At 46.2% G+C, this 12782-nt stretch overlaps 1 protein-coding gene across 2 annotated transcripts in view; it reads left to right on the top strand.

The window, feature by feature from the left end:
* Positions 1 to 12782, top strand: part of LOC138300865 (RNA exonuclease 1 homolog) — a 1124016-nt gene that overhangs the window by 615040 nt on the left and 496194 nt on the right. For both annotated transcript variants that reach the window (XM_069240707.1, XM_069240715.1), the window contains exon 9: positions 10534 to 10683. In XM_069240707.1, the coding sequence (XP_069096808.1) occupies positions 10534 to 10683 (150 nt within the window). The remainder of the gene's footprint in view (positions 1 to 10533; positions 10684 to 12782) is intronic.

Consider the following 12782-nt stretch of genomic DNA (forward strand, 5'->3'; position numbering starts at 1 on the left):
GAGATCTTTGAGGAACCTAGTTATCACAGATCACTTGAACAAAGCAGGTTGGTCAGTAAACTGCAAAAACGCCTAAATGGAGAGACTGCATATGCCAGCAGGCAGAAAGATGCAGGAAGCCATGAGGTCCAGCAACCTCAGACAGTCTCACTGAAATCCAGGATAGAGGGTGAACAATCTGTATCATAGCTTGAATATTGTAGACTTGCAGTTCGGGAACATAGGCCTAAAACTGCCCTGTGTCCATAACGGTCTTGTTGAAAGGGAGGATCTGAGAGGAAGTCAAGTTTGACTTTGGTACATTGATAGTGAACCTCAGCGATTGCAGGTCGGTTATATTCTGTAGGTGGGAGAAAACTGCCTGGGGTGAGTCTGCCTTCAACACCCAATCGTTGAGGTATGGGAGGACTGGAAATCCTTCTCTGCAGTTGTGCTGCATCCACTGACATTGTGAACACCCGAGGGGTGCAGGTGAGACCAGAGGGGAGCATGGGAAACTAAAAGTGCTCTTGGCCCCCCAGCAACCACAGGTAGCGTCTGTGGGCAGGCGGACGGGGGAAGCTGAAATATGCATCCTGCAAGTCCAGTGCTACCATTTAGAGAGTAGTCAGAACCTGAGCCAAGATGAGCATCTTGAACTTCTCTGTTTTTAGAAATAAGTTGAGAAGGCAGAGGTCTAGGATAGGATGAGGGCCTCCATCTTTTTTATGCTCCAGAAAGTAGCAGGAATAGCAACCACAATTTACTTATGCCTGCACCCTCTTGATGCCCCCCCCCACCCCCCCCCCCCCCCACCACCCCCCTGCTCCGGCCAGAAGAGCCAACACTTACTGATGGAGCAAGGCGAGATAGTTCTCAGTCGGTTGTAAATGGGTGGCATGGATGGAGGGGAGTCAAAAATGAAATGGCCCCTCTGGACGATGTGCAAAATCCACTTGTCTGTTATGGTCTTCCAATGAGACAGGAGATGGTAAATCCTAATCCTCCACCCCTCCCCATCCCCCCACCACCAGCTTTGGCATAAAGGCAAACTAAAGGGGTTTGGAGCCTGCCAGAGGGGTGGTAGACTGACCCCTGGCTTATGGTCCCACAGAGTCTGTGGGAACTGCAACCATGGTCATAAAGTCTGGAAAGCCCGTTGGCCCGGTGGGAAATTATGCCATTGGTAGCCACGAAAAGCAGACTGGGGTTGGCATGTGTCCATGGATAGAGCCAAGGACCTGGCCTTAGCTATTCTATCCTTAAAGCGCTTAATTGCGGAGTTCACCTTCTCACCAAAGAGGCGAGAGCCATCAAACGGCATGAACAAAGATTGGACACTTACCGCGAAGCTAGTGGTTCCCAGCCAGGCATGGTGTCTGTGCCACAGACTATAAAATTGCTGTGCTCAGCCAGTGGATCATGCCAAGTTCACATCTGATGGTAAAATTTGCGCATTCCACCAGTCAGTAGTAGCATGGGATAAAATGACTCCGGTCTTCTCGTAGACTGTAAGCAGCACTTGTGCAACTGTATCCCAAACAGTGTATTAGTATGGGCCCAAAAGTCATGCATCGATCACTGACCGAAGTGCTAGGATGCCGGAAGACAAAATACTGAAGATATTGAGGCTTTTGGATTCCCTATCTGTTGGAGCAGTAGGGAACATGCCGGGAATTAACCTGGAAGTGGAGTCTTGATCCACCAAGCTCTCCGGGGTAGGGTGCTGTGTGGGGGGGAAAAAAGGGGAGGTGATGGGGGTGCTGGTTGGGGTTGGGGGTGCTGGAGAGGTTAGGTGTCCCTGAGAGTGAGGCTATTGGCAGTGGAGAGTTGTCATGTGCACAGGAGCCTCTATGCTGGCCTTGCACCAAGCCTCAAGGAGGACATCTGTAAGGGTTTTATTTAAAGGGAGTAAAGGTTCAGAAGGGGCAACTCCTGGCAGAAGCATCTGTCAAGACATTTGTTTTGACTGCCACTGTGGGCAAATGAAGGTCCAAGACCTCAGCAGTCCTTTAACTACCATTGCAAATGAGGCACCCTCCTCAGTAGAGCCAGACGCAGGCCAGTGTCTGGTGAGTTTTCCAAAGTACTGGCATCTGCTAATCCCTCATACTAGTTCTGTGCCATCAACAGGATGGTGGTAACCATAAAGGTCATTGACTCTTCCCAATCGTCACCCTCTCCAGGCCTTTAAAAGGAAAAGGACACTGACTCAGGCTCCGAAAGCCTGGTACAGATTAGCTTTGAAGTCAGCTTTGGACAACTCCCTTTCGCCTCCATGTCAGTCTGATAGAATATTGGGGCCTGCACTTCAGTGGGGCTTTGGCAGCCCTTGAGCAACGACACTGGAGCAAGCGCTAACGATGGTCATGGTCTTGCGGGTGACGCCACTCCAGATCCACCACTGGATTTAAGGGGCCTGACTGATGACGAGGGTGGACCTGTCAGTGGAGAAGCAATAGGGGTCTTTCCTGCATCCATGGGGCCGAAGATGCTCCAGAGGGGTAAGGCTGCCCAAGTATGAGTTGCGAGGCTTCATAAAACTCAAGTAGGGTGGGGGTCCCTACTGCTACAGGAAACTCTGGGAGGGACAGAGAGGACCCTTTCACAGGCTCCACTGCAGAGCGAGGCATAGAGGGCCAATGCTCATGCACCAGGTTCTCTTACTTGGACCGGCATGGGGAAGTCAATGAATGGTTCCAGTTCATAGAGTTCTTCCGTTTGTGGGACTTACACAGCAACTTGGCTCATAACGAGGATCATCAGGAGCAGTCCCTGGATCTTCTGCGTGACCAGGAATGAGTGTTGCAGGGTCATTTGATGGCGAGGAGCTTCAGGGGCTGTTCCCTCAGCGCCTTCGGATTCATGGCACAGTCATCTTTCTAGGTCTTGGATTTATGGCCCTTCTCCAAAGACCATAGACAAACCAAATGAACATCTGTCAGACATCTGCCGGTGACGGGCACCACACAGTTTGAAGCCTGCTGAATTTTTAAGGCACATACCTGACACACCAGGAGCTGAAAATCTGAAAGCTTCATAAGAAAAAGAAAGTCTGTCAAAAAATGACTGGTGGTAACTCTCTCCCAATCTTTCTTGACTGGTGTGGTAAGAAATGGATGTAAGTCAGTGTTCTGAGGTGGCACCTATGTAGGCACCTGTGATGTCACTTTTGATGCAGCCAATGCAGAGCCAAATTATGCTACTTACTGGCATACAGGAGTATTGTTAAAAAAGTAAACAAAATAAAAAATCCGACACCAGGGAAATATTCTAAGGCAGTGAGTCTGTGGCTAGAAATCCCTATCGGATCTCTCCCAACCTACCATATCCCCTTCAGGGCTAGGTGAAGGGCATCACTGTACTGCCTAACCACCATAAGGTTGAGTTTAAAAAAAGAAATCTCTGGCAAAAAGTCCCCTTCAAAGGGCCCCTGGGCATTGCAGCTCTCGCCCAGCGAGGAGCTTGACCCAATGATGAAGCATACCATTTTGGTGTGTGAAGGCCAGTGCCTCCTATAAGGGATGCCCCTACTATCTGACATCCATAATTCTTGACACCTGTGAAGTTTTAATTGAACAGCACACTTTTATTGCAGATTATTAACCAAAAAGGGAGGACGTGTGCTGAACCGCCCAATTTCCTCTCAGAACCCCACCAGTGTTGATAAGGACACTTCGCCTACTTGGTTCTTCAAGACATTTTACTCTGATTGCGATCCACTGACCCTCCACTGTGGCGGAGGTCCTGCTTTAGTATATATTCTAAGGTGAGGAATCTGCAGTTAGAAGTATCCTTCATAAGAACCAATTAATAGTATCTTTGGTAACACTTTCTGTTGGATACTCTAAGTGCAGATTTCTCCTTGCCCTCCTACCTCTCCATTCTATAAAGAATCCTCTTTCTAACACCCATGAAGTTTTCAAGGTAATACTTTGCATAACATTACCAGTAACTGTTTGTGCTCTACAGCTGAATGCGCGGAAAGGAAAAGATACAAGAAGCCAATGTCCATCTTCAGGGATGGAGTTTACCCACTTCAGAGATAAGAAGCTGCACAATACCACCTATCGGCACAGAGCATTGGCTACAAAATTCTCAGGATCATTCTGATACCTGGGAAATATTCTGAGGTGAGGAATAGGGGGTTTAAAATATCCACAAAAAAAATACTATTTTTCTGGTGAAAGCAAGAATTCATTAGGATTCTATCATGATTTAGTTGTTCATAATTGCAGCATATTGAAAATTAGTTTTCAAAGTCAAAATGTAAAGATTGTAGTAACATTTTATGAAGGATTTAAAAAAAGAAATTCTCTCCTCAAAGGACTTCTGCAGTTAATTGGGAATTGATTATTATGCTGTCAGATGTACGTATACAGAGGTTAAAACCAGTTTCTCTCTCTTGCATGATGGCAGTCTTAGTAACGTTTACCACTGCTAACATAGTGAGTGTAGGAGGCTGGCTCAGTATATGGTGTACAGCTATAGGTGAGGCACCCTGTAATGAGTCCAGGCAACCCTTAGTGATAGTGTAAGTGGTCCTAGATAATCAGAGCTCTGAAATAGTAGCTATGGAAAGCATCAAAGGCTTATCCAGGAGGGTATAAAGCAGTTGCAAATACCACATAGATCATTCAGTGATGTACACACAGAAAAGGACCATACGTGTATTAGGGGAATTTTTTTTACTATTTATTAAAACACAAGTGCTAAACTAACTTTGGTATATCTCCTACCTGGAGATAGATACACACAAAATATACTTAGAAACAGGTATGTAAAAGCATAAAATATTGACCCTGTTAGAAATGGGGTCTTCGGTTGGCAGTGAGGTTATCCCCTGTCTAAGCAAGGACCCTCACTCGTCAGGGTAAAGGAGAATCAACCTCAGTTAACCCCTGCTCAGCCCCTTGGTAGCTTGGCACGAGCAGGCAGGCTTAATTTCAGAAGCAATGTGTAAAGTACTTGTGCCAACACACAGTAATTCAGTAAAAACACTACAAAATGACACAACACAGGTTTAGAAAAATAGATAATATTCATCTAAACAAAATAAGACCAAAACGACAAAAATCCAACATACACATTTCAGGTTATGAATTTTAAAAAGAACAAGTCTTAATCCTTAGAAAACAGTAAGAATGCTGTTATTTCACCAAAGTACCTGGGTAGCGTCAAAATAAAGCCGAACAGGCGAGTGTGCCACAAAAAAGGCCAGCGATGTGTCAATTTCTCACCTGCAAGCGAGAACGTGCGTCGTTCCTCCTTCGATCGGGTCGGCGTGCATCATTTCTTTTCTTTGGCAAGAGCGATGTCGATCTGGACAGGCACCTGGGGTCCGGGCAGGCTTTGCATTGATTTTCCACACCCAGCGATGTTGTGTTGAAATCCGGTTGCACGGTGTCCAGAAACCTCTGCGTGGGGGCTTTCGACATTAACAGCAGTTAAAGGTGTTGCGTGTTGTTTCTCCATCCATGTTGCGTCGATCTCCCAGCTGCGATGCAGGTGGAGTTTCGATTTTAGCCACGAGGCCAGCGGCGTGTCATTTATCAGCCGAGAGGCAGGTGGTGTGTCGAAAGTTTCCCCACACAGCGGTCTTTGCATCGATTTCTGTCCTTTTCCACCAGCTGCACCTTTCAAGGGCCCAGAGAAAGGTTAGGGCACCACTTTACAGGCAGGACTCTCAGCAGAAAGCCCAAGTGCTGGCAGAGAGAAGTCTTTGTTGTCCCTCAAACTTCAACAACAGGAGGCAAGCTCAGTTCAAGCCCTTGGAGATTCTTCTCAAGCAGGAATGCACAACAAAGTCCACTCTTTGTCCCCTTTCACAGGCAGAAGCAGCAACTTCAGGGTAGCCCAACAAAGCACAGTCACAGGCAGCACTTTTCATCAGCTTTTCTCCTTGGCAGAGGTTCCTCTTGATTCCAGAAGTGATCGAATTTTTAGGGGTATTGGGTGCCCTTCTTATACCCCTTTCTACCTTTGAACTAGGCCTACTTCAAGGAGAAGTCTATTTTTTCAAAATCCTGCCTTGCCCAGGCGAGGCCCCAGACACACACCAGGGGGTTGGAGACTGCATTGTGTGAGGGGAGGCACAGCCCTTTCAGGTTTAAGTGACCACTCCTCCTCTCCCCTCCAGCCCAGATGGCCCATCAGGATATGTAGGCTACACCCCAGCTCCCTTTGTGTCACTGTCTAGAGGAGAGGTGCAAACAACCCAACTGTCAAACTGACCCAAACAGGTAATCCACAAACAAGCAGTCACAGAATGGGTTAAACACGAAAATGCCTACTTTCTAAAAGTGGCATTTTCAAACTAACAATCTAAAAACAAACTTTACTAAAAGATGTATTTTTAATTTCATTGTGAGTTCAGTGACCCTAAGCTCCATATTTCTGTGTGCTCCCAAAGGGAATCTGCACTTCAATAATATTCAAAGGCAGCCCCCATGTTAAACTATGGGAAAGATAGACCTTGCAACAGTGAAACCCAAATTTGGGAGTATTTCACTGTCAGGACATGTAAAACACATAAGTACATATTCCATCTTTAACATACACTGCACCCTGCCCATGGGGCTACCTAGGGCTTAACTTAGGGGTGCCTTATATGTATAAAAAGTAAAGGTTTAGGCCGGGCAGATGGGTAGACTTGCCAAGTCGAATTGGCAGTTCAAAACTGCACACAGACACTGCTGTAGCAGGTCTGAGCCATGTTTACAAGGTTACTCATGTGGGTGGCACAACCAGTGCTGCAGGCCCACTAGCAGGATTTGGTTTACAGGCCCTGGGCACCTCTAGTGCGCCTTACTAGTAAATCAAATATGCCAGTCATGGAAAGTCAATTACACATACATTTTACATAGGAGCACTTGCACCTTAGCACTGGATAGCAGTGGTAAAGTGCCCAGAGTAACAAAAGCAGCAAAAACAGATTGCAGCATACATCAACAATCTGGGAAACGGAGGAAAAATGTTAGGTGAGACCACGCCAAGGATGCCAAGTCTAACATGCCCCAATGGGGGAGCAAACCATATACTAATAAATTGGAGTGTGCAAGTAACTGCTTACCAAGACTACCACCCATGGACCCTTAGAACTGTGGAAGCACTAAAATGCAGAAGGTACATAGCTAGGATTCCCCAGGCTCACGTGTGCAGAGTAGTAATCCCAGGTCACTATCCAAAGGATAACATGAAGTCGCAGTTAGAGTTTTGTGTTCTAGGGCCCTTCCCAGCGGACCCTGAGGAAACCTGTTGGGACAAGGGAGGTTCAAGTGTGCCCCACCAGTGGATACTCAGAGAAGCGGAGTACCTACACCCGGGGGCCCAGTTCATAGGAGTGAAGTTGTGTCAGAACCTCCCATAGAAGTCAATGGGGGCCTTGGTTGTCCAGCTGCTGTCTTGACCCATGGACCAGGTCAGTGGCACCAAGGCATGGATTCCAGACTAACAGGACCCTAAGGAAAGCGGGAGAGATGCCCAAGGGGTGTAGGAGGGCACTGCACACCCTTCTTCGAGATGCTTTCCTGAGGGATTGTTGTCGTGGAAGTGCAGCTATGGTGTGAAGGTGATGCTGGCAAATCCCAGGAGTCATCCATGAGCTGTCCCACGCTGGTCGTCTAATTGCAGAGCGGTCAGTGGTCAGTAGGGCCACCAACAAGCCTTGGCAAATGCAAGAAAGCGTTGCACAAAGTGTTGCAGGATTTGGGGAGCAGCAAGGTCCAAGGGAATGAACCTTTGTAGATAAGTTGGGGCCAGCCCTCAGCAAGCAGGAAAGCCAGCAGGAATCCTTGTAGATCCCTGGAGGACCCACTGGCAACAGGCAAAGGGAGTCGCAGGAAGGCCTCAGCAGCACAAAGATGGATGGCCATGTCACAGAAGTTGCTGGGAGGATGTTGGAGTTGTGTGATGCTGGAGAGTGGGGCTTCTTGGAGCTAGGAGGTCTTCGGACTGAAGAGCCAACAAGCCTTGGCAGCGTTAAACAGACTCAGTGTACAGGGTTTCCGGCCAAGCCGCTCCAACGGAGGACCACAGACTTCTCTGTTGCAAAGAAGACAGATGAGACATTTGGAGAGCCACAGAACTACCACCTGTGTTGCAGAGCCTTGAAGAGTCCGTGGGACAACAGGATCCACAAGCCGGTCGTCGTTGTTGAGGTGCCTGTGGATGCAGGGGAGTGACTCCTTCAATCCAAGGGAGATGCCTTCTTATTTTCCTAAGTACAAGCAGAGTCCTTGTGACTGGAAGATGCACGCCCACGGAGGTTGCAGACTCCTTGCAGTGCACTGGGACAAAGTGGCTGTAGGAGCCCTCCTACCAGTTGCAGTCTTGCCTTAGTTCCTGGCGAAATCCAGCAGTGGTTCCAGTGTCCAGGTTGCAGAAGTGTCTTGCAGAAGAGACTTGCAGACAGATCTTGCTCCTGCAGAAGAATCTAGAGTCCCACCCTCATGAGGAGCCCTTATATAACCCAAGAAGGGGATTGGACAGCTTCTGCAGTGACCCGCTGGACGGGGGGGGGGCAATCCCTCCCCATCCTTTGTATAGTTTTGTGCCAGAGCAGGAGCTGGAAGGTCCTGCACTGGAGTAAACAGGTTTATGCAAGGATGGCACTAAATGTGCCCTTCAGAACAGTCTGCTGGCGCTCAGGAGCACCCCCACCCTAGCCCAGAGACACCTGTTTCTAAAGGAGAGGTGGTAACACCTCTCCACTAAAGGAAAAACTTTGTTCTGCCTTCCCTAGCCTGAGTTAAGTTTAGCAGCAGTAGGGCAGAACAGTGTCTGGTGTCAGCGGCAACACTGGCTTGCATGCAGACCCTGCAAGGCTGCACATGCAGATATGGGGGGGATCTTCTAAGGAGCCCCCACACTACATGGCATTGTGCAGCTAACACTGGAATTGGTGTAGTTGCAGGATTACAATATGTTTGATACCAAACACTACTTGTGTTGACCAGTGTCCACAACATACATTAAGATGGCTTCCCCTCACTTGCAAAGCCCAGAAAATGTGATCTGCAGAGCACCCTCACATCAAGAATCCTGCTTTCTGTCCTTGGGCTGAAGGGCCTACCTTGGGGGTGACTTACAGGGCCAGAGTGCAGTGACCATGATATAAGGGGAACTTTATACCTGTGGTGAAAGGTACACCATTTCACACAGGCTACAATTGTAGGCCTGTAGTCAGTTTGCATGGGCTCCCATGGGTTGCATCATACATGCTGCAACCCATGGGGGACCCGTGGTGTACCAATGCCTTGGGTGCACCAGTACCATATACTAGGGACTTACAGGGGTGCCCCAGTATGCCAATTATGGGGGGTGTAAAAGTTGTTTACCAACTAAAATTAAGGGAGAGAACACGGACATTGGGGTCCTTGTTAGCAGGATCCTAGTGTACTACAGTCAAAACACAGACAGTCAAAAAGTGGGGGGTAACTATATCAAAGATCCTACTTTTCTACTGTGAGATACAGGTTTTGTTGCCTGAGTCTTTTACCGTCTTTAACAGAAATTAGATGTTTATATGCCTCCTTTCATCTATTGTGGTTTCGGAGTTCATGTCCATCAGTGTTTCTGCACTTTCTTTTTAAAACCCATACGCTCCAACAGAGCAGCCCTGCATAAGTAGAATTTGAAAAGGTAATAGAGAACAAAATACATTATGATCAACGATGTTTGACCTGCCAATCAGTCTATACCCGGTTGGTTGTTGAGTGTATAAATGCGAGCTGTCAAGGCAGACTTGATCTTTTTCGGTGTTAGAGTGCCTATTCAGCTAGAAGAAAGGCAGTGGCTGTAGTGTATTTTCAATTATCCATGGTCTGTATCATAATTGTCCTGTAGTTCAGGCATCCCACGGAAAGCTATTTAAACAAATTCTTATTCCCACTCGCCCTTCAGTCCCCCAATCTTGGAACTGATGTATTGCTTTGAAATCTTATTTAAAGGTTGATTGTGGGAAGGATCCCCTTGCTGTGTGGAGTGTAGTTTCTCTGAACAATAACTCTCCTACTAAATAACTAATCATAGTTAATTTTCAATCATGAGCTTAAGGTTCTCAGTGCCCTCCCAAACGTGAATCTGGCTGCAGGGATAATGCTGCTTTACATGTGTCAAACAAGCTTCCGGTATCATCAAAATGGCTTTGTAACATGGACGTAGAGCAACGAATTGAAAAATTATTCAAAATAGGCACTGCAAAGATTTTCTAAAAAATACACTATTACATTTATGGTAACTATACCTAGAGTAATGAGTTGATAGTAACCAGTACATTTAAATATTTCTTGAAGGCTAAAAAGAAAAGTACTGCTTGCAGGATCTCTCTTCTTAAATTGTTTTAAGGTATGCAAGGGTTTTTGTTTTTCAGAATATCTGTTTGCAAGCACCTGTGCAATCATCAGATCACCGTGTTACTTCTTAATTCCTCAGCTTTTCCAGGTTTAATTTGTGGTACACGAAATACTCTATTTTTATTGCCACGTTGTATTGTCGACATTGAAATGTAGTTATAAACAATCTAATGCTAGAAATGTTAATTTCTTTATTTAGATCTTAAAGGAGCTTCTCTGTATAAACTTCTAAAGGAATACTTGCTAAGTGAGGAGCAGTTAAAAGAAAATGGATTCCCTCGACCAAATCCTGAGAAGCCTGGAAGTGTTATAGTTCACAATGGGTTGACAAAAAATATTGTTACTGATGGTAAGTTTATATTCCAGAAAAACACTGTCTATAAATAAAACATTGTATTTTCTTTAAAAAAAAAAAAAAAACAGTTCTCAAAATGCACCTCAAGGATTAGATGAGCAGCAAGAGTAGGGTTACTCATATTTTAGCCACATCCTTAAGGACTCAGCCGGTAGAATGCCTTTTTGGAAGAAAGTACTATTAATATATCAAAGTTTTCTCTGTTGCATATTCTGCCCCTGCGTTCATCATTCATCTTATGTTTTCGAATGCACGCTGCAGTTGTACTATGGAAGTGTAATGCCATTTGTAGGGTATTCAAGCACACGGTTATGAAAATTCATCTTTTTATTTTCAGTGTTTCTTCTAGGCACTGTTTTTATGCAAGCTTCCAGGCAAATGGTATCGTTCTTAAAGGAGCTGTCACTGTAACAGCCTTGTCCATTGCTTCTGTTGCTTTTTGTGCTGTCAACTTGCTTTGTTATTCTGAATACTCATGCGCTCTGTCACAGGCTTTTGAGGTGGAAATGTTCCCTGCTTGGCTCTGGAAAGTGTTAACCTCTGTCCACAATACCTCACATTACAAGCCTGGAGTTTTTTGATTTTTGGGTATGCACACACAAGTTATCTCACCTGTATGCAGACGGCCTGCAAGGAAATGGATAGAGAACTCAGAGCAGGGCTGTGCAGTATGGAGGGGCACACCGCATCCATCCCTCCTTTATGAAGTGTGACTATAGTCAGCTTGCCGGACTGTAGAGCACTGACCGTGATTGCAGCTACTGATATACCTACAGGACAGGCTTTTTATGCATTGTTGGCACAGGTAGAGAGGCTTTCTGTGTTTGCCTGTTTAAAATGAGCTGCAAGTACCCAGCAAAAAAATATTTTGCTCATCCATGATCTTGCATGTATGATTAACTTGTGAATGTATAGAAGGATCAGTGTGTATCATATGTGCTGTTTGACAACTACAGACTAGAAATCCACTTTGAAGTGGACCAGTCACTCGGGTGTGGAGGGTAGCAGACTGAGGGGCCCTTTTGAAGTATAAGAGACAGTACCCTTACCCGTTGTTACAATTTCTCTGTAGGTGTTGTCCTAAACATGTTTAGATGTAGCTGCATGGGGAAGCCTGTCTTTTATGCCTTTGTTACAGGCTTTTTCATGGGTTGCTTCTAGCCCTACCCCACTACCTGCCATCATTAGACAGCAACATCCATCGCATGACCATTCTGGGAGGAGTATTCAAAGGGAAAAGCCCAAAACCAGTCCTAGAGCTGGGTCTGTGAAATCCAGTCTCTTGGAATGTAGTAGTATTCTGTGTCAGATTCTCCCAGTCAGTGCCTGATGTCCCACTCCACTAGAGACTGAGAAAGACCTTTGAGTTGAGGGTTTAGTTCATTGAATGCCAACTCTCAATTGCCAGGTTCAGAGAACAAAGTTTTGTATCCCACTCAAAGAAGCCGTTTTGAATTGCCATGAGGAAAGGAGTCCACACTGTGCTGGAGATGGCTACTAAGAGTGTTCCTGCACAAAGAAAGGCTTCCTTGCAGAGGGTTTGAGGAGCTGTGTTGAAGATGGGAAAACAGGTACAGACCTACTCTATTCTAGGTAGGAAATTGAGCCTCTGGGCTGTGATGTGTACCTCTTCAGCCACCTGCCCCCGAGCAAGACAACTTGCTCCCTGAATCTGTGCATGCACATGAACACTTACAGCTTTCTCTTTGACTGGTCTGTGCAGAGCTGCACAGGGTGGCCAGTGAGGATAGTGTGAGAAAGTACAGACCAGACAACCAAACACATTTGACAGATTGGCACTTATAAGAATAATCACTGCATTTAGCAGTTTCATCGCCATTCCCGCAAGGATAACTGCTGCAACCTGTTTGGCTCTGTTGTTTGGGTGGGAGATTGAGCTTTGAGCTCCAGTTAGAACCATAAAAGAGGCTTTCTTTCTATTTGGCTTCTTCTGCTATGGCTGGCAGCAGTTATACGTACTCCCAAGATAGTACTTTGAGGCAGCATGTTTGTGCAGGTACCAATTGTAACATTCCAAACCTACATTCACTTCACCACTCTTACACCTAGGTCACAGTTCTACGGAGTCCATC

This window comes from Pleurodeles waltl, chromosome 1_2, assembly GCF_031143425.1.
Source record: "Pleurodeles waltl isolate 20211129_DDA chromosome 1_2, aPleWal1.hap1.20221129, whole genome shotgun sequence".
In the NCBI taxonomy this organism is placed as follows: domain Eukaryota; kingdom Metazoa; phylum Chordata; class Amphibia; order Caudata; family Salamandridae; genus Pleurodeles; species Pleurodeles waltl.